Here is a 23,438-nt window from a genome sequence, read left to right on the forward strand (position 1 = left end):
AAGTTTTAATATATTTACAGTAGGAAATTTACAAAATATCTTCATGGAACATGATCTTTACTTAATATCCTGTTTTTTGGCATAAAAGAAAAATCAATAATTTTGACCCATACAATGAGTTAATGAATAAAAATAATTAAAAAAATGACCCATACAACCCTTAATGAATAAAAAGTTCATAAGAACAGCATTTATTTGAAATACAAATATTTTGTATATAAATGTATAAACTGTTACATTTCATCAGTTTAATGCATCCTTACTAAATAAAAGTATTTACAAAAACCTTTTGGTAAAAATGTTATTAAACCCTCAACAGTACCCTTTAAACCTTTAAACAGTAGTGTACATTACTCAACATCAAAAAAGTAAAATCACTATTAGATAATTATTAGAAGCTACTCTTACAGAGGCATAAAAAAAAATACTTTACAAATCCATTAAATCCTCTAGGATCAACGAAAGTCAAGAATGAAAAAAAATTCCTTAAAGGAGAATCCAGAGGGATGTTTTTACCTTCAGGATCCAGCAGGCGTGTGACGCCCAAGTCTCTTTCTGCTACGCTGAAGGCCTGCTCCAGATTCTCCAGGTTGGTCTGTTTGTACACCTTATTCATGTCAATCAAATTTGGTCTACAACAAAAGACAGGCGACACAGAACGCAGTTAGAGGTGGACGCTGACAGAAATATAACCCCAGAAGGGAAACATAAGAAAATATAAAGATTGCACACACTTTATTTCAGTGCACTGATTACATAATACATCATGCACCAAATCATAAACTGCCTGTTTATTAACCTATTTTTTACACAGAGGCTGCTCATTTGGTTAATTATTTTGTATTTTATCGTCTACTATGTTTAAAGAAATAATTTTTCTGTTAGCAAACAAAAATTCCATAGGTATGTGAAATTTCCCTAAGATCTAATTTGAACGCATACCTGCAGATCTTATATTTAACTGCACACTGCTTGGCCAAACCTGCAGGCTATGTAAACATCTGTGCCAGTATCTGGGCAGGTGAAGGCAAGATTGATAGCTCTTCACAGGATTTGAAAAAAGCCTGTCTTATGTGACTAAGTACTCACTCAACAGCAATCACTGCAAGGCGCCAAAAAACAATTACAGTAAAATACTACGTGCACACACAAGCAGCCTTTTAACTACATGGAAACCTGTGCAAGTTCAACAAAACTACATTTTATAGCAAATAACAACCCCAAATTACCAAAGCAGTTGACTAAATTGTCAGTGAAATTCCAAAAGCTACAATGACAAAGGCAGCACTGCTTAGCTTAGTTTTTTCCAAAATATTTTTAATGAAAAAACGAAGCATTCATACGACTCATTGACTGTCTGTGTGAGCAGGTAGCATGGCTGGCCCCAGGGAAGCTCGGCATCTGAGACGAACACCTTTCTGTAAGAAAACCCATCTCTACTTAGGGTGGAGAGCCTTTGCACCATGCCATGTTCAAGATCTCTGCTCTGGGATCCACCACTAGAGCAGGCACCAGGGCTGATGGACCCCTGGCCCGAATCGAATGAAGCCTCTGATGGTACATCTTCACACAGCATGACCACCCGGTCCTCCAGGTCACTGACGGATCCGTGGCTGGACGAGGTGCTGCGACTCTTCCTGGAGCGTAACTTCCTCTTGAGACCGAACATTTTGTTGGATTGAATGAATCAGATGATAGCAGATGGGTATTCTCGTCCAATGAGAAGCAAGTTCCAGCCGACGGTTAGCAGGCTCAGTCCTCAGAGAAACCACACTCCATCTTATATCACGCATCAAGCTTTGAGAGGTTCACCTTTACTGCTGCTGTCGCAATGGAGTTCATATACTAATCTGTTCATCGAGTGGCAAGCGAGAGGGAAGACGAACAGCTTCTTATTTGCTCAAATCTCAAGAGTCATCTGCATCTGATAGCGCAGGGTGAACCTGAGCTATGCAGATACACGCTGAATGATAAAACACACCCTCTGGGGATCCTTTCAGATTCAACACGCCCTCATTACTGGATTCTGGTTTCAAACTTTTTTCATAAGTGCCAATTTGAGCATACTTGAACTTAATCCTGCAAAATTTGACGTAAACCAAAATGAATTTGTTGTGGTTGAGAGGTATTTGTATGAAGGCTATAATGGGTCAGTGGTTCTAAGGTTGTTGCATGACAGTTTCTTGAGTCCCATGTGTGAGAGCAAATTGTGCTCTTGAAGGTTCAAACAGCTCAGCCTACCTTTAAGTATGGCATTACAGATCTTGTTTCCTGTCAAACATCACTTGGTAAAAGCCAGGATTTAGTACATAAATTATAGACTCGACAAGGGGCAGAAGGGGTATGTGATTGACATGGCAAATACAGCCAGCAAGTCTGGAGATGAACTTCATAAACAGCCTGGAGATATAAGGGAATGTCAGCTATTTCTCACTTCTCAGGTGCCAAGATTACTTAATAAACTATTTTTTGAAAAATGTCTCCTCAAGAATCTGACTCTTTTACATGTGCACCATTGATCAATGGGTTTGGAGAATGTGTCCTAACAGCTAAGTCACAGTTTCCCTTTTTTAAAAGACGTTTTTACCTGTGTTTATGGATGATGGCATTGAAGAGCTTGCCATCTCTCCAGCTGGTGGTGAAGTTATCACACCGCAGGCCATGGTAGCCCTCCACCATCCGTTGAGACCACAAGAGCAGCTTCTCCTTGGCAGTCATATCATCTGACTGACCGTTCACCTGGATATCGGAGATCTGATGGAGCCAAGGTCAGAAAAGTAGAATCAGAGTCTGAGCTAGCATTTATTAAAATTTATCCTAGTTATTGAATAGTAACCACAGTTTAACCATGGTGACTGCAGTAAAACAATAGATAGACCATATAAAAATGACAAGGTACCAAGAAGACAAGAATACAAATTCTGTATTATTTTATAAAGAAATTATAGACTAAACATATTTAGAAATTATCATTTCAACTGTCATAGTAAAACAAAAAATGAAGTAGAATCAATGTAAATACGGTTTCAATAAAACAAATCATGTATTATAAAAAACAATAGCTGAAATATATTAAGAAACTAAATATTATCTAATCGTAAACTAAAGTAAAATATGTAAAAAAGAAAGAAAAGTAAAATCAATAAGAATGGTTTTAATAAAATTATGTATTTGAAAAAATTCTAAACATATACACAGAAATTATAAAAACAACTTTCATAGTACAATAATAAATGTACAATGTGATAAAAGCAAGTGCTTCAGTAATACAAATGGTGTTTTATACACAAATACCACAGTTACTGCAGTTGTTCCTGTATTAAAACAATGGAAATATTAGTATTATGATATTAGTAGTGCAAAATGCTTTGAATCGTTCTTTTACAAACATATACACAAAGGCAAAGAATATGAAGTTTGCACTCCATTCGCTAAATTTCTGTTTAATAGTTTAAAATGTGAACTTTTCCAATAATGAAACACTATACACTATGATGCTCAGGGAAAATGATATAGCATTTCACAATTTGAATTTGATTAAAAAAACAGTATGCCTAAAATACCCTCACTGTTGCCAAGATACTACGGACAAACTGTGGTTAGCAGTGATCATAAGATTCATTTATAATAAAAGGCTTGTTCAAATTTCAGTCTGTGATTTTGCATGCGTTTGTTCCTCTGGTGACTCATCGTCAGGATTCCCCTTTGGGTAATAACCGCTTAACGGCTAAAATCAAGTTTCCTCCTATTATAAGAGTTTTGTAGGTAAGTCTGGTCGGTCTAAACCTCTGAATCCTTACATTAAGGATGTACACAGTGACTCAGACATGGAAACACATCCTCCACCCTCGCAGCATAGCTTTACGAGAGCCAAGAGGGGCATTTAAGGACCTTTTCAATGCAGAATTCCTTTCAATGCCTCTCATTTTAAAATATTTTTAGCGGTGACTATAAGCCCAACACTTCAAACTTCTTAAAGTTATTGTAAGAATAAAGATTTTTAAAAATTATTTAATAGGAAATACAAATTTGGCAAAATGACATCTGGTGCCAAACTCAAGTGCATAATTTAAGCTAATTCTGCAATGCTATGATCAATTCTGGTATATTTTTATTGTATTATAATCTTTACGCTACATGAATTCATAACTATTTGTTTGATTCTAAGTTTATTTATGCCTAACCAGAAAAATAACTATACTCAAAAATGTGACCTTTTCAAGTTGCCATAATGTTCTGTACAGCACGTTTTTGTAAAATGACTAATTCAAAACCTTTTGTGCCAAGATAAGCACTTTTTTTTTTATTGCAGGAAAAGAAAACAATTAAGATGCATTCCCACAACCAAAAACAGCATGATTGGTCTCATGAGTCACCAAACCACCATGCCAGTGTGCCTGCTTCCACTTCCTTTAGGGAAGATGTGAGTCACCAACCGAAATGGACACTGTCCCAACCCATAATCCCCCACAGGCCTACTGTGACATCAAAGACGCACGCTTCGGTTTTTATTTCCCAGAAAAAAGTACACAAATGCACTCCAGTCTCCTCATAATGAGACAAAACATTGTGTAGCAATCCAAAGAAAATAGAGTGCATTTGGCATAGAAAACCACCCGTCTCTAACAGGTACAAAACAGTTGTTTTGTCTGACATTTTAGTTCATGCACAAATTAACATGAGGCCATGCGTGAAAGTACAACAAATACTTTTTCTGTTGTGTTTTGTGGGTGGGCTGAGATTTATATTTGGCACAATTATGAAAAGCGATATCTATATCACTGTTGCCAGATGATACATTAAACCTTGACACAAGTCCGCACAGATGTCTGTGTTGTTACAGCAATAGTAACAGCAAGTTGAGAGACTAAAACATGTAGAAACAGTGAAAAGGGAAACGAAAATCTGTGAAGCAAAACCAAAGAGCATATAAAGAGCTAATTAGAATGTGTTTGCTCCGAACAAATAGAGCACAACCAGTGCTACACCAGACCTGGAAGTGAAGGATGATGGTCCATATTAGCCCGAGGGTCAGTTTTGGATTTCCATCCGCAATGTCATCATTTCTGATGTTCACCAGTTTCACCTGTCAAACAATGAGATCTGTGTTAACCAGTGAAATCTTATAAGACCAGGGTTTTCATACATGAGTCTATAGACCCCTGTGGGTCTGTAAAGGTACTGCATGAAGAAATCTAAAACAAACTAAAAATTACAATTCTAATGATCAGTAACACAATAGTGTTAGCTAATATTTTTGATGAAATGTTATCATAACTTATGACCAAGAAAGAGTAGCTTTTTATATTTTATTTAATTTTTTTTATTTTATATATTTAGATTTTTTTTGTATTATATCCCTGATTATGAATAGCAAAACCAAGGGTAAAAAAAAATAAATGAAAAAAGAAAAATAACCGGCTTAAAGCCGAGGTGTTCGGTTCACTGTACCTGTCTATGTTTGAGGAAGTCCAGTGCGATCTGTACATTCTGCAGTTTGTGAAAGCGCATGCGACCCTTCTCTCTGGGCTGGAAAAATAAAATAAAAAGAGAGATTAACAAAGAGAAAGATCTCAAAAAATTAAAGGGGTCCTATTATGCTTTTTCACTTTTTCAACTTTAGTTAGTCTGTAATGTTGCTGTTTGAGCATAAAAAAGATCTGCAAAGTCCACTTCAAATTTTTCAAAAACTACAACGAATGACTCGTTTGGACTACAACGCATATTTTCCGGGATTTGTGATATCACAAATATTGAAATGTAAAATATATGAAAAATAATGTGTTTTTCGAACAACCTAGTATACATTAGCCTGTTCTAATACACCCCCAAAACAAAATCAAGACTTTGTAAAAGAGCATAATAGGACCCCTTTAAATACGGTTATAAGGCAGAGATTATAGATGTACTGAATGATAAAAACTGCATTGACTAAACATACAAAACAATTCCTAAACTAAAGTAGGAATGTCACAATGCAGAAATATTATGTCTTGTCCGTTTTGGAAAAAAAAAAAAACATTAAATGACTAAAAGGTGAAACCGAACATCCAAACATTTTACTGTACAGTAAAATTGGAAAACACTTTAGCGTTTTTCAAATGTAAAAAAAATACTATTTCAATTCGGGAAAAAACTAATATTACCAATATCATCCTACAAAAAAAGTACCTAAAGTAAACCTTAACTAAGCAAATTCACTTTTTCTTTGTAATATTTTCCACATTTCATGGAAGAAACAATGTATTATATTTAAAAAATGCATAAACGATACCTTAAATATTATAACCTTATTAATTTGAAACCCAGGACCAGAGATCTTCCAGCTTCATTAGCTATAATCTATTACCTGAACATACACCAAATACACCACTATGCCAAGATGTGGACAAAATGCACCAGCATACAATAAGAACATGCAATGACATTGTCAATCTGTCATCACAATAAATAGCCAATCAAAAGCTAAGCTGTCCCATGAGCCAGGCTCTTATTGGCTTGCAGTGCATGATGTCACTTAGGTGCTCAATGGATCCCATGTCTGCAAACATGAGAAGACATGAATCAATGCAAAACTAAAACAAATGTTTAATTCTAAACTAACATACATTACGCCAAATTCCTGAAAGCCTGTAGTTAATGGTTCCCTGACAGTGAATGCAGTGCATTCCAGAACATTCCATCACAAAAAAAATAAATAAAAACGCAAACATTTAAATAACCACCCTGATTTTTTTATACAAATATCAGCATAATCTATTTCCATTTTTAAGCGATATTTTCGTGAACATGGGGGGAGGACGGCACCGTGTACAAGCGACATGACAAAGGAAGTGACATCATGCACAACACAATTCCCCTGGCAGTGACACATGCCACACCCCTTTCCGGTGAGGCGAGCCGGAAATTTTCAGACCCAACTCACCAACCGCGAATTCCTGACAACGTCTCGCTCCCTCGGCTACCACAGCAAGAGCATCGCAAGAGAAGAGGCAAAGGCAAAGGTTTCAAGGTCAGGGCAGAGGTGAGCAAACAGGAAGTTGAAAAAGGAATGGTCAAGGGGGGTCAAACCGGTGCAGAGTTGAAACTGAGGCAGAAAATGTCAGATTGTTAATGTGTTAAAGGAGTGAGACGCAATGCAAAAGAGACAGTCACAGTAGAAGTGCTCATAAGGACGGGGAGATGTGAGATGTGACATTCGTTCCTACCAACACATTTCTGTATGTTTGGTTACGTCCACTGCTCATACAGATCTGAATGCCACATGTCAACCACTGACGCATGCAAAACAAATCTGAGGGACACGACTTTGAGGGTGTTAAACTGTAGAACTATCCAATCAGATGCAGATTGCAAGGGGAACTTTACTCAAACGTAAACTACAAGGTCTATAAAGCAAAAGAAGACACAGGAAGAGGAGGGGCTTATGTTAAGGGAGCAGATCCAGGTAGTGAGACTTAGCCTTGCAAAAGCAGAATTTCTTATTGATGTTTGGAAGTAGGTTTAGAATAGGGTTGTGGGTGGAAAATCGGATCCCATATTAGCATGAACTTACCAGTGTCTCTCCAGACAGCACCTCCAGCAGCGAGATGAGGTTGTATCCATCTCTGAGATCCTCGTACAGGTCTGTGATGTGTCGCTGGGCCTGAATAAAACAGGAAATCATCATTACAAATGATGAAAACTGTGGAAAGTGGAAGACTACATGTTCAAGACAATATTATGCTATTTAATACTACAGTTCTCCACATTAATTGATTATAATGGGTTGATTGTGACATCAAGCGGGCAAATATTTTTACATAATGATCGCAAAAGTGTACCACTAGTTTTATGTCTTTTGCAATACGTCACAATTTGAATTAATTTTACTATACATTAAGGTGAATAAATAATACACTATTATTCATAAATTTGGGATTTGAAAAATAAATTATTTTATTCAGCAATTAAACTGATCAAAAATGACAGTAAAGACATTTACAATGGTACTACAAAGTATTTCCATTTCAAATAAAAGCTGTTCTTTTGAACTTTATATTCATCCAAAAATCCTGAAAAAATCCATCACGGTTTCCATGAAAACATTAAGCAGCACAACTGTTTTTAACATTAATAATAATAAGAAATGTTTCACTGAAGACTGGAGTAATGGCTGCCAAATCAGATTTGCCATCACAGGAATAAATCACATTTTAAAATATATGAAAATAGAAAACAGTTATTTTTAATTGTAATAGTATTTCACAATATTACCGTTTTTTTTTTTTTACTGTATCTTTGATCAATTAAATGCAGCCTTTAATTGCAAACTTGTTTTATAAACATTACACTTTTGAATGGTAGTATATTTAAAATATTTTTTGTCCACATTTAATTTACCTAAGTAAAGACTTTTTTTTTTTTTTTTTTTGTGGAAAATGTCCATCTGACTTTTTCAGTTCTTAGTTTGTTGTACATCTATTTTCAGATATTTACAGGTTTTAGCGACTAAACCAGAGATTCCCTACTGACAAAAAAGAAGGGTTCTGAAACCCTAAAAATATGTTCTGTAAGCATTAAAATTACAAACAGAAGACACAAACCACAAATATTATGATGCTGTGGAAAATACGGGCAAAGGTCATTTGAAGTGACTTTTCTCACAAAAAAACTGTTTACACTGACAGCTTTCCATATTTGGCTCAGTTTACAATGCGGGAACTAACATCATATATCACCTTGGGATTTTTCAATAATTACAAAAATGTCTCACGAAAGTGAAGTTAGTTGGTTCTATGCAATAAAAACCATACACTGATTTGTGGGCCACTGTATGATACTATATTTACTGTTGATAAAGGAAATTATCTGGAGGCTGAAGCAGTAAGCACAGAAAGTACTAAAGGAGACCGAAAACACAAGTGTTAACATCTCCAGTGTTAAAAAAAAATGAATTTCATGCAAGGAAGGCAGGAGAGCTTGTATGTTAGCTCTAGGTGCAGATGTAGGGAGCTACGGTGCATGTGAAACCCATGCAGGTAATAACAGAAGTCACTCTGCAAAGGTGTGATCACAGACACCACCTACCTCTGCCTTCCAGTGCTGACAGAGAAAGATGGAGGAAAGGATGGAACATGGAGAGATAAAAAAGAGAAAGGTTGGAACAGATGGGAAATACAATGAAAACTGTATGACAGAAAGACAGCGAGAGACACACAGCCAGATATAACAGTGAAATGAACACAGATGACACATACAGTGTTTGCATGATGGCGTGATATATATATAATTTACATATTTCATTCATTGCATCAAATCTCTGAATAGACCTTTACATGTACAAACAAGTCTGCTGATGACAACCTGTCAGAAATATATTTGTTTAGTTTTAATATTCAAACATGAAGTAGCAAATTATATTTGAAAGAGCACAGCACATATGTGGCATAACATCATTATTAAATTGTCTTTTGTATTTAATTCAAAGCTATTATTAAGTCTAAAATAGCCATGAAACATCACTAACACATCTGCTGAAACCATCATTTTGGCAACTCTGAGTCACTGGATCTGAACTGCAGACCACTGAATAAACCCAATGCCTCCATGGAGGAAGGAAAATCAGTCTAGCATCTAACACAATCCAAAAACTAACACAAATTTAGTGCTTAAACTTATTACAAAAATTATTTTAATTTAATGAAATAATTAAATTATTCTCAATTTAATTTAATAATAATAATTATTTAAAAAATTTTAAACAGCCTAAAAAGGTAAGAAGCGTAATTTTAAAGATCCTCTAGATACTAGTTAGTTAAACTGGAAATTCATTTTTATATATTTTTTTCTTTTAATTTTGCTTTCAGTTCGATAAGATAAAAACACATTTATTTTATATATAGTTTGTTTATATATAAATGTTTGTGCAGTGTGAACAAAAGTAATTAACAATTTAAAATACAAATATTCCATAGTCTTTACATGAATATGAGGTCATAAATATGAATATATAATAATTATTTATAATATTTATACAATTATTTACAATAATAAATAAAATACTGTTTGAAATTGTTTTAGATGGAGCTCAGCAAATCACATCTCAGTATTTTCCAAATATCTTTCATGTGAAATACCCAGTTTACGGTAACACTTTACTTGAAGGGGTGTGCATAAGACTGACATGACACCTTCATAATCATGACATGACACATGTCATGAATATGAAGGAGGATTTATGCATGTTTATGACAACTGTCATTGTCTTATGCACACCCCTTCAAGTAAAGTGTAACCCAGTTTACATAGTAGAGTAAACTGCTGCATCACTTTTGTTGCTTGTTCACTTTGTTCTAGCAGTTTTTTTTTTTTTCCATTTTCAGATTCTTTTGCATCTTTATATTGTAGATTTTGGGGTGGAATTTTGGAACACATTTTGAAACACTGTTCGTGAAAGGGGCCGCCTGTGGGCCAGACTGCTGGATGGAATCCAAGCAGCACCAAGAAAACATTCCATTTCTTTGGGGATATAAAGTGAGACCAGATGCTGATGACTCATCCTCACATACTCATACATAAATAAGCAGCACCTTTCAGCAGTGCAGTGTGCTGGGTGTGTACAGGACGATTATTCAGCTATCATGATCTCCACAGCAGTAGCAGTTACACACACTCGCCATCTGTTTTCACATACGGGTTAGACAAGCAAACACTGTACTGTACATCTTCACTCGTGCACTTCAAGCATCATACACTGTTATTTTCCATGTAAGACAAATAACTATGTTCTCTGTGCAGTTTTAGTATGTGCTAAGAGTTTCCAATCAAGCAGCTGTCACCACAGTCATTTGTAGTTACTGCACCAGTCATCTACAAAACAAGTCCTTGAGATAATGGGTTGACAAAGTGGCCATTGGTGAAGGGCAGAACTGAGATACTTGACTCTCTGTGACCGTGTGGTTACAAGCACCTAGAACAACTGCATGTGTATTGGTGTATACTTTGAATTGACTGCAATTTCTGCATGGATGGTAATACCTTCATCAGATGCTTGTTCACCCATTTTGTGAAGGTCTTTTTCTGTACTCGATCCCGTTCATCTGTAAAACACAAAAAGACACAATTTTTAGTTAAATCTGAGAGACACATTAGAAACCAGTGAACATTATACAACATACTAATGGAAACTTCTAAACTGAAGTATAGTTATCTTCTTAGATAACAGTGCTCTGTGTGGTTTTTATAGTGCACTTTATGTGGTTCCACATAGTGATGATTTTAGAGAAGCAAAAGCTTAGAGGAATTAGCATAGATTTTGCATCATATTTCTTTGTGATCATCATATTTGCATGTGATTTCATTAAAGAAATACTTTTATGCTTTTATTCAACAATGATGCTTTAAATAGACTTTTACATTGTTAAAAAAAACAATTTATTTTTTTTAAATCATGGTTTGAATAAAAATATGAAATTTTCAACTGCTTTCAACATAGATAATAATAAGAAATGTTTATTGAGCAAGCAAATAAGCATACTGGAATGATTTCTGAAGGATCATGTGACACTGATGACTGAAGTAATGATGATGAAAATTCAGCTTTGTCATCAAAGGAATAAATATGAATTACATTTTAAAATATATTAATATAAAAAGCAGTTCTTTTAAATTCCAATAATATTTTACATTTAAATGCTACCTTGATGAGTATGAGACTTTCAAAAAACGTACTGACCCCAATCTTTAAACAATAAAGACATTTAAAACAGTTTTCTCAATGGTATTTATGACCCTAAATTGTGCACAGTGATTGGGTGGGCCCATGTTATGAGCATGCTGTGCATATCTTACAGACACCACAGTGTAAATTAGCGGTCTATAACTGCTCATCTGAGCACTCAGAAAACATTCCACTGGTGAAAGTCAACTGACTGGTTGATTTTGGCTCTTTTGAACTGACTTAATTTGAAAGTTTTTCAGTTCTTAGTTTGTGCATCTATTTTCTTTACTTGAGTTCAGATATTTGCAGGTCTTAGCGACTAAACCAGAGATTCCCTACTGACAAAAAAAAGAAAGATGATCTTGAATCAAGATGCTTCTAAAAAAAACAACTCTTTTACTGGCACTGTTTTACTGCTGCATTTACTCCTCAATTTGTTTAGAAGCCTTCAAATGTTCCTCATTTACCGTCATCTCAAATTACCATCATCAATGTCATCAAACATTTATTGTGGAAACTTGCTTAAAGGCGTGCTAAAGGAGTGAAATGTTCCAGAAGTACCACCACCTGAATTTAGTGGGTTTCACAATGATCTTGTAAAACGCTTCATGACTAATATAAGAGAGTGATTCAAAAAATTCAGTACAAATTCCTCTTTCAGGTCCATTTTTGACTTTATGATAAAGGCACACTTGAGCTAGCATGAAAGAGAATACAAGAAAACTCAAGTGGAGCTGTAGTTAAAGGACACTTGGAGAAGAACACATCAGCTCCCAATCATAAGATGAACCACTAAGGCTGATGATATTTCTGATGACCAGCAAGCATGACTTAAATAAAAAAATGTAAAAATCTCAAACTTGTGATAAGGCCTCCAAAGTTCTGTTTATCATCACCATTTCATCAAAACATTGAGATAAGATCATGCAGGACAACCATCTGTAACAAAACAACTGCAGGGAACTGGATGCATGTTGTTGTTCTGTCATTCGGTTGCCATGGCAGCCACGTCAATTGGCATCACCACATCACTTCCTGTTTCTAAAACCTTTTGCTGTCACGAAAACCAATTCCTGTGACTCATTGTATGAAGTCCTTTATGAAACAATGAACATTTATCTAGTCAGCTAAAAACTGAGTAATCTTATAATGCAGTTTTACATCGTAAACTGCATAAAACACACTTGTTATCATTTTGATAACACAAAAAAATGAAGATGCATGTGGAGACATGAAACGACAGGGCAAAGATGCTGCATTTTACTGAGAATCTGTTGGTCTCCTAAAGTCTAAATACTGATTTCCATCAGTAAGCTGATCTCAGAACAGCTCTAAGACAAGTGTGACCACCTGAACAGTTGAACAGGTCAAAGGCTGGATAAAAGGGGCACTTAAAATTCCAAGCAAAGCATCAACAGAGCCTCGTAATGAAAAGGTAACGCCTATCAGTATATCTTAGGCCACCATAAAAGCTTAGTTAATGTTCCATGCCACAGAACCAAAGGTTTTCAAGGTCTGACAAGGAGAAACACAAGATCCGAGAGAAGATGAATTCCTCTGCACGGCAGCTTTGACACTCGTAAAACGGAACGTGTAGCTTGAGGGAATGGAGTTTTAGTGTATGGAGTAATATGTCAGTGTAAATTATAGTTAAAAATAAATCTAGAACATTTACAATGTTTGAGCTCTGCTGTACTCAAACTATGACATTTATGACTATTTTCCAACATGCCATGCATGTGCAAGCAGGACCACAACCCAGATTTGGGATCCGCCTTTGCAATGGCCCCTCCCTTTGGAGCCCAAAAACTTCATTTTGACAGCTTATACTTATTATTGGTTGGAAAGATTTTCCAAGTACATTTCACCTGGCCAGAGAGGACCAATTATGATGCAGGATGATAACCTGACTGCATAATTGATTGCATAACAAAAGAAGGCTTAAATATGTGTCAAAAGAAAGCAGCATCAATAAATATATTAATCTAGCCAAAAATGACAAAATAAGAATGCAAATTAAACAAATTTAATCATACTGACAAACTTATCAAGCAAATATTGTACGAAGATAAAACAGGATATCAAAAATAAATGCAGTGTCTAATAGCTAGTTTTAAGTATTCAAACTGAGAATTTCCGCTGTACCTTTTCTTTCATCCATGGCCCTCAGCATCCCCTGGTAATGATGACTTTCATCTGTGAAGACCACGTCACTGCCGACACTGTCGGTGGAGTACGTTTTATAACCTTTATATACAGCCATTCCTGTACTTCTGTTCTTGCTGCAAAACCACAGTTGTACACTTTCCACCGATCTGTTTAAACCACCTGAACTGTTTCTTTTCACCCGTCTGGTGTTTCAGAAAGCAAAAGAGAAGATCCATGCATGTGAGTGGGTGTGTTCCAAGCCAGCTCTGTTCACCCTCCCTTTTCTCACTTTTCTTCCCCTCCAGTTCTGTTCCCCTCTCTACTTCTTTTTTCACACTTCTTGCTAAATACCTGTCTTTAGGCTATAAATTCGAAGGAAGCTCTCGTTTTAGAGGGATGGGTCTCTAATTTTGTGGTTGAAAAAGTGTGAAAACGCACAAAAAAAAATGTGGCAGACCACGTTGACGGCATACGTGAACAATGAGAAAGTCAGCACAAAATGAAAATCTCATAATTTATTGTTCTTTTTAAAATATTAGTATTACTTCTGCTCAGAAGCACAAAAGCCACACATTTCTTGCATACTTTGAAAACGGTCAACGGTTTCTGCAACTCACATCTGCAAATACCCTATAACAAGGGAAGCAGCTGCCCTAGGAATGAAACCATCGAAAATAAGTCTGAACAAGGCACAAACCACCGACACGTGTCGCAAGTAATTCGTCTGTCCACACTGAAAGCGAAATGTCACCACAAAGTGACAAAACTGCAGCCAATCAGAAGATATTTGAGGTTAAATATACAGAATTTTGGACCAATCACATTGCATTATGGGCGGAGATACTCCAAGTGACAGATCAGGAATAGAACCCTACCAGCTTTTTGACTTGGTCATGGTTGTGGCTGGTTAAGACAAAAACTTTACATGGAATGAGCAAGCTGTTTTTCTGTACAAGCTAATTCGGTAGCATGCAACGGAAATAAGTCACTATCTAAAGCACCAGGGAAAGAATCAAAACGAGGGTCTGTTTCCATCTGGGTTTGGGGTGGGAGGAGGGGTTTGGTGTTCCACCAACCGGGAAATCCCACTCATGAGGGAAAATGTGACTAATCTCAGGAGTCACACAGAAAGGCTCTTGTAGTCTCAAGTAGGAGGTTCAGATTTTCAGTGTCAGGAGTCGCTGCTGTTCTTTGATGTAGATAAACACAACAAAGACACTATTTCATGAAGTCCTGCCAAAGTCACCCTAGACAGACAAAAATGCAGCTGAGCACAAGAGAACCCCTGTGCATGTGCAGTTGAAGTAAATGCATCTCCTAAAGGCAGCATTTGAAACGAGCGTGCAAGAATACAAACAGATGATGCAGAGATTCAAAGAGTCCATCTGTGTCTTTTGCCCCAAACAACAGACCCTTTTTATCAGTGGCACAAAATGACAAGCGAGATGTAATTAAAGACACATCTCTTTGGCCAAGCATTCAAATAATGCATCTCATAATCTTGTACTGCAGTTATATCTGATCAAATGCACATTATTATTCTCTAGTTTGGGTTAAACAAATCAATTTTGCTTGGTTGGAACAGCAGCTACGCTAATTATGTCTATATTTGTTTCTCTGTTTTTGCTAGGATTTACACAAGCTTCAGTCTGGATCCAGAACACCTGAGAAGAGATGATGCCAACCCCTCAGAGGACCTCAGATGATGCCAACCCTGAAACAACATACAGAGCTACCACATTTTGCTACAAGTTTGATTGCATCATATAATAATTGCTGTTAATAGTGTTCATTGTCTGTTTGATTACGTCTTTAATAGATTTTTCCGTACATTTCTGCCATATGTACATTAACTGACAGTCAGCACTGATAAGCTACCACTAAATATTGAAGAAACTTAATTTGCTGTAAAGTTGCTTTGCAACGATTTGTATCGTGAAAAGCGCTATACAAATAAATTTGAATTGAATTGAATGTGAATCTCTTTGAAGTGTGTGCGTGTGAATATTAGAGACCACTGGAAGGAATTAAAGGATTCATATTCCGGAGTGCACAGGTGGGACTGGAGCTCCCTAACCTCAGAGACAATCCATTTCTCTCTTTTGGAAAGCATGGCAGGCGGATCGCAGGTAGGAATGGAGGATTCTTTGCATTGCAGCTCGGGCTGTGGCCTGCTTGGGCTTGAGCTGGAAGACCTGCTGCTGTCACTCATCTGCCTTGGAGCAATGCTGATCGGAGACAGCGCTATCAAGAGCCACTAGCAGTGTTTTTCCTGTTTACAGCTACGCTATGAAAATCAGATGAGATAAAATATGAATGCAACATAATGCAATGACTGTAAATAACAGAATTGCACATAGAAACAAACAATGAGATCAGAGTCAGACCTTAAAGACATCTTTTAATGAATCATTCACAAATTTCCAAGTTATCTGTCTGAATCAGTCTGATGAAGGAACTCAGTGAGTCTGTCAGTGGCTTTTACTCAATTGACATCTGACTCACTGAACTAAATCCCAATATTTGTATTTGTGTTCTACTTAATAAACCCCAAAATATTACTGTATATATTTGCACTTTTTAATTTGGTAATCAATCAATCAATCTTTGATATAAAAAAATTAGGCTAGATACAATAGATATCTAGTAAGCATTCATGAAACCTTTGTACATATACAGTAATACAACCTATTTGTGTAACATAACTATCTATTAATTCAACCAATAATTACTCCAAAGGGTATTATTTAAGATGTGAACTACTTTAAAGAAAAATCAAAATATCTCGAAGATGCTCAACAAAGCTTTTGTCGAACTTTAGTCAAACATTTCAAACTTAGCTGACTTTTAGCCAAAAGACTACATTTTAATAAAAGTATTGTAGAGCCATTTGAAAGGAATTTGTCCTCAGGTTAATTCCTTGGTCCTTATGTAAGTCAGATAATATCTTTGAAGAGTAAGAAAGTAAGAACATGTATGTACAGGTATCAGATGTGTTTGACTTCAGGCATCACAAGTTAAGTACTATTTATAACAAAACAAACAGACCAGATACACATTTAATCCTTCATACAAACACACCAATCACACAAGGCAAATCCTTCAGCTTATGCATGTGATGTGAAGATGTAAAGAGGAAAAGGGCAAAGAAATTTTGATGGTTTTACAAATGGTGCCAGATTCTGCAGACATTGGAATTTGACTTTCTCTGAAGTATCCTTAGGGCAGACAGGACGATGATTACTTAAGCTATTCGTTCATTTTTATCCTGATAATATTGCTGAGTAAATAAAACTCTAATACATGGAAAAAATTGTACACTTTTTCAATTAATCAAAATGTGGTAATGTACTTGAATATTTGATCACAAACTTAATTTTATTGTATCAATATATATACATAATATACAATATAATACGTATCCTGTATGTATCCTGTTTTACTTTGCACAGCTATTCATATTTCAAATAGGATTAATTTGTTAGTTCTTAAATAGTTTTTGTGCATCTACGTGTCTTTTTTCTCCAAAGTTGTTAAAAATGTTTCTCTAAAAACTCATAACAGTTCAAAGCAATTTGTTTAGCTGAAAATGCATGCAGAGATGTGATGTGACTGATGGAGCAGAGGGAGCTCTGAAATCTTCCGTAGCTCCAAACTGTCAATCGCACATTCCTGCACTGCACGCACCTACTATGAACATACGCTCAGGCAGTAATTCATCCTACATCAGGCACATAACGCCGCTGCTCCTTACAATAGCTCACAAGACAGGTTCACACCAACGACCACTCCTCTAACAGCCAGTCAGACTTGTGAGAACATGTACTAGTTCATTCTTAAACAAGGCCGTAACACTTGCAAACGATGTTCTCCCATTCACTCAAGCATTCACACATACAGGAAAGGCCCTGATTTATGAAAGAGTCTGGAAAACTACAAAACTATATTTAGGTGTTGGATGGAAAACAAAATACTTTTCTAAAATTGTTTTCCAAAAAAAAATGTATTGGACAGACTTTAAAGGGTGAGGGGAAAAAATAATAAAATTGAGAGCAAAATAGCAGCTTTGGTTACTGGAACAGCATGAAAAGATATGCTTTAAGAAATAGGTTTGTAAAGCCTAACTAAATGTCTCCCTCTTGTGGTCACCATTAGGGATGGGCGATACCCCTTATTTTGTTTTCGATACGATACCGATATTTTTCAAGGCAGTATCGTCGATATCGATACTGATTCGATACTTCTGCACTAAACTTTTAAATTATGAAATGTATTAAATTATTAAATTACTAAGAGTAAAATGGGTAATGAAAACCACTTAACTTTGTTTAAAACGCATTTTAACCCGTTTAATCCCAAATTTTTTCCCAGACATGAAAATATCCAAATGATGCATCATTATTTCAACCCTTTGAAATAATCAATATTATTATTTTTTTTTTTGGAAAAGTGTGTGAAAATTTTTATTTTATGGTCAGTCACAATTGTAACCGGTGGGATAATGTGTATACTGAATTAACATATTTCTGCAGTCATAAAATTTTGTATATATCTTAGCCCAGCTATTTTAAACTGTTTGATCACATTCTAGGGTTAATTTATGTTTTTATTTCTGTCCTCTGATAAGCATTGTTCAGGGCTGGCATTCCCAAAAGCTTTAATGGTTTCTTATGATACTTTTGGGAAACGCAGCCCTGTTTGAATGCACTGTCAGCAGTGAGTGAATGCTCTCTGTGATTGATTGACGGGTTCTGTCTTGCAACATTTGCGTGTGTTCAGATGAGCAGGAAAATAGTTCTATCCTACACAATTACTCGCTAACAGTTATTCGTAAGGTTATTCGTCCAATTCAATGCATATTGTACGCATTATAATTATTATTATTTCTGTTAAATAAACAAAACCACTGGTAAATAAAGCGCACCTTAGTATCGATATTTTTTGTTTGAGTATCAATACTTTCGATACTCGTGTCAGTATCGATATATCGATACTTCGGATCGATACGCCCATCCCTAGTCACCATTCCAGTTGGATAGAGCAAAGAGAATCAAACCACTTTATCACTTAATTAAGGACAGGGACCATCATTCATGAATCATTTTTGCACATATATCTTTGTACGTTGATGCTCCTCACAGCTGGCAGCCATGTCTAAACGTTTTCAGGCAGTCACTTAGTTTCTGTGGAAAATGAAAGCTGACTGGTTACTGAGGCAACAGACCCAAACATACAGAAGCAGTGAGTTAAGAACAACCCGCCAATATTTTTAGTCATTGCGGTTTTGGTCCAGTGAGGCGCACTTTTCTAAAGGGGGGAGATGCTGAGATGCAATTTTTCTCTAACATTACGAACATGTGTTTATAGTTAGTGAAACAGCTCTATATGCGTGAGTGCATTATATTGACATGGCCTACACAAGCTGTAATTTGTATTTTAGCACTTTTAATTATTTAAATTATATAGAGAGAGTCTGTGTCTGTCTGTGTGTGTGTGTGTGTGTGTGTGTGCGCGCGCATGTATTAATATTATCTTATCTTCATTTATAATACATAATAACTCAGTTATATACACATTACAGACACGTACACATTATCAAATTAAAATATCAGATAAGTTTTGTGAAAGCAATAATTCAGACACTATTTAATCAAATAACAATTTACATATATATATATATATATATATATATATATAGACCTACATCTACAATTTCCATCTGTTTGACGAAGTGACGAATTTACCTGAATTCAACCTACATATGGAAAGATGATAAAAAGGACTTTTTTGTAGTATTGTTTTCATTTAAATTACTATTATATTTTTATATAAAAATGATTAAAAATATATATTAATATAACAATTATACATTTGATATATTTATGTTTTCCTTTAACTTTTTTTTAACGATTTTTAAGTTCTGCTCCTCTGATTGGTTGAGCTTGGACTAGCCTAGTATATTACTCTTACAATATAAAACAGAATAGGCGTTTTGTCTCGCTCCAAATGGGTTTCTCTCACTAGTGTGCAGAGTGAAAAATTAAGAAAAAAAACTAAAACCCTAAAACTAGAGTAGCGCTGAAGTCCAGTGATTATAGAACGCGCACACATGCAATGCAACACTACTGCTCGTGTGTGATGCCGCTGTAACATTCCACGTATTCTGAGATAAAATAATATTTATAAAAAAAAAATACTACAGGAGGAAATGTTAGAATGAAAGTTTAAAATCATGTATTATGTAAATTACTTAAATGGTATATCAAATAACAGCATGTCAAACTTAAAAACAAAAACAAAAAAACACTGTAACACTACACCCCTCTCCCTCCCCCTTTAACTAAATAACTCGCGCGCACCCGTGCCCGCCCTGCGCCCACACACAGCTTTCGCCCCCCTCGATCTAACTCCTCCTATTCGCCTAAATCACACGGCAAAAACCGGTGTCTCCGTACACCAGCACCTACCTGCACAGCACATGCGGCTGTATAAATGCGGTCCGACTTCACCGCAGCTCATCTCGTGAATGTAGTTCCCGCGTCCGTAAATCACATCCAGGCTGAATATAGCGAGACACGGCGCAGCTGCCGCGGACATGTCACCCTCGCCAGCCATGATGTTCACAGAGGAAAAACGGTTGCGCTCCCTCTGTGGTTGAATTTAGTTCCCCAAACTCTTATCAGCCTCACACGTTTGGATTCATTTGTTATGGGACTGAAAAACGAAGGGGCGTCTCACTGGGAAAGCAGCGAAAGCTTTACCTCAATACTAGCCCAACCCATCGCAATGTATTTGAAGCTGCGCTCACTCTGCTGCTCCAGCTCCGGGACAAACTCTTCTCCCGGACTGCCATTGAAATGTGATTCCTCCCATATGGGCTATTCGCCGCTGTTACTGATTAAGACCAAGTTTTTTTCCGTCTTTTATTCTAAAACATTTAGGATTTATGCGTCTTTTCTCAGATATTGCTTAACGCATCCTCAAACCATGTTCAAGGAGAAAAAGACACCTAATTAGAAACACATTAAAGAAGTTTAACCTCTACAAGAAGTTCGAAGGCTAAATTCTTATAAAGATGATCACAAAATAGCTGGTTTAAATTATAGGACGTGGAATTATACTAAGTTAAAATATTATTTAATCACTTTTAACCAAAAACTATAAATATTAATAATCACATGACTTTCTAGTGTTTTGTTTAAAAAAAACTTTAAAGGGGTCATATGATGCGATTTCAATTTTTCCTTTCTCTTTGGACTGTTACAAGCTCTTGGTGCATAAAGAAGATCTGTAAAGTTGCAAACACTAAAGTCTCAAAACCAAAGAGATATTCTTTATAAAAGTTAAGCGTTAACCACGCCTACCTAAAACGGCTCGTTCTAACACGCCCCCACATACCTACGTCACGATCTGGGAAGATTTGCATAACGCCGCCCAAATGTTCACGCAAAGAAAGAAGGCGTAACTTTTATTCTCACTGTAGTATTGTTGACGCTGCAGCCATGTCCTGAAGACGTTGTGTGCTTCTTTGTGAAAGCGAAACTACTTTGTTTGGTCTTCCAAAAGAGAACGATATCCGCTTCGTCATGCCTAGAGCTGATCTGTGCTGGTCGCTGAGGGAATACATCAACTTTCACCGTGGACAAAGCGGAGTCCAACCCGCCTCAGCTCACTCTATCCCGGCCTCAGCGCACGCTAAGCCGGGGCTTCCCCTCACGCTAGCCCGCTGTGTTGCATCATATGACCCCTTTAAATAGTTAGGTGTAGGTCTATAGGTGTAGATATAGGTGACAATTCTAGGGGGCCCTGGTCCAGCATACCATAGCTACGGCCCTGGCTAGAGGCACTAAAACAATTTTGGTAGCGTGAAAAGAACCTCACAACTCCCATAAATACTGATGGAAAGACCCTCCTTAACGTCATTGTGAAATTCCAATACTGGTGATATATTGCTGTTAGGCAACAAGTGTCATGTTATAAATTTACAGGAGCAGTTGTACAGCAATTTAAGACAGTTGAGAGATCAAAAAAACAAATAGTTGAATCTGATCTTAATTTGTCAATTAATTTGATCATAAATCATGTTTAAAGCCAATGTGCTGTAGAGCTGAGACAAAAACAGCAAATAAAATATAAGAAACATTGCGTAATGAAAAAAATAACACAATAAAAAGGGGTAATATTCAGAATTCAGAGGAACTTCAACTAATGCTGCAATTTACTGTTTAGTACATTTTCAAACCGAAATGCATTTTAGCTATGGGAAGTAGTGCGTTTTGATGTTCAAAGACTTTGTTGCAGTGCAGGTAATTCAATATTTGAATAGGTATGCAAACAAAGGCGGTGTCAGTACAGGTGGGACATGTTCGGTTGTGAGATGACCTCATGTTCAATAGAAAGATGAATTCAGATTTTCACCCATCTATACTTCCAGTTCACAGCATTCACAATGCTTTTTTTTTTTTTCTTCATAAGGGCTTACAAAAGAACTCTCACACCAGGGAATTTCTCCTTTCCCAGCCTCTGGCATCTTCACTGGAGATACTGTTTTCTTTAAATCTACTTATTGTGAAGAGCTACTGCCATACGAATACTTGACTTTAAAAGCCAATGAGAATGAATCATGTAATTCATGCATATAATGAATGCACATAAATGGGATGGGTAACAAAACAGACTTTGACTCAAACCAAAATCCTCAGAATCACGAAGAGGACAGTAAATATTGTGATGTTTGTCATGCGACATAAGAACTTAATTTGAAGGAATTCTTCACAGTTGACTCATTTAGAAAATCTGACTCACTCGCTCTGTACCATATCACATCTGCAACACAGGAAATATGAGCTTTTGTGGTCCTATGTACGAAAAGCACCACTTTTACCTCAAGAATTTGCACAGTACTATAGTACAAGGTAGGGAGATAATAAGCCAGAAAGACTTCAAAATGTGTTCGAAAAGGAAACTTGTTACATACAAATGCATTTAAGCTGATATTAAATGCATCTATAAAATTCCTGGATGCTTTTCTGACAGCTTCATGGCTGTTTGACTGCAAGCAAAATATGGTGCTTATCTTCAGAAGAACTTATCTAAAGGTCAGAGTTGTTGGGTAACAGAAATATGTGTTGAAAGATATTTGACTGTTTTGATTTTTCTGAAGATAAGGGAAATATTCTATATAATAACTAACTATAATAGCGAGGTGTGGTCAATGGGAATACTACACTGGGCATCATGAAAAGGTCAGCCCCCTCTAAAGGCTTTACTTAGTACAAAACAAAACAAAACATTGAAACACTGAATAGCCTCCACGATCACTACCTTATGACCAGGTCAAAATAGGACATGCTTGCCTGCTTTAAATCTTAAAACCACCTCTTCAAATGATGTTTATAAAACGGATAGTTCCGGTCCTTGATTCTGATCTTCCGTTCGAAGCTGTTGTAAATTACTCTACAAACATACACCTTTGTTTACGTTTGTCTGTTGCTTGGCAACCACTTTGTTGCAACCACAACTGATTCTGAGGAACTATATTGTTTGGTGGAAGAATACTGTTTTTATTAATATCATTACACTTTATTTG

General features: G+C 36.2%; 1 protein-coding gene across 6 annotated transcripts in view; it reads right to left on the reverse strand.

Annotated features, from left to right (window-relative positions):
• Window positions 1-23,438, reverse strand: part of LOC107697034 (plectin-like) — a 108,418-nt gene that overhangs the window by 27,337 nt on the left and 57,643 nt on the right. For 3 of the 6 annotated variants that reach the window (XM_016497668.1, XM_016497705.1, XM_016497688.1), the window contains 6 exons: window positions 11,020-11,081; window positions 7,556-7,645; window positions 5,452-5,529; window positions 4,994-5,086; window positions 2,588-2,754; window positions 517-632 (listed from right to left, as the gene is read on the reverse strand). In XM_016497668.1, coding sequence (XP_016353154.1) covers window positions 517-632; window positions 2,588-2,754; window positions 4,994-5,086; window positions 5,452-5,529; window positions 7,556-7,645; window positions 11,020-11,081 — 606 coding nt within the window. Of the gene's footprint in view, window positions 1-516; window positions 633-2,587; window positions 2,755-4,993; window positions 5,087-5,451; window positions 5,530-7,555; window positions 7,646-9,069; window positions 9,085-11,019; window positions 11,082-13,846; window positions 14,070-23,438 lie in introns of those variants that run through there. The other 3 variants (XM_016497697.1, XM_016497680.1, XM_016497676.1) reach the window with 2 other exon arrangements.

Source organism: Sinocyclocheilus anshuiensis, unplaced genomic scaffold, assembly GCF_001515605.1.
Source record: "Sinocyclocheilus anshuiensis isolate Anshui unplaced genomic scaffold, SAMN03320099.WGS_v1.1 scaffold1038, whole genome shotgun sequence".
In the NCBI taxonomy this organism is placed as follows: Eukaryota; Metazoa; Chordata; class Actinopteri; order Cypriniformes; family Cyprinidae; genus Sinocyclocheilus; species Sinocyclocheilus anshuiensis.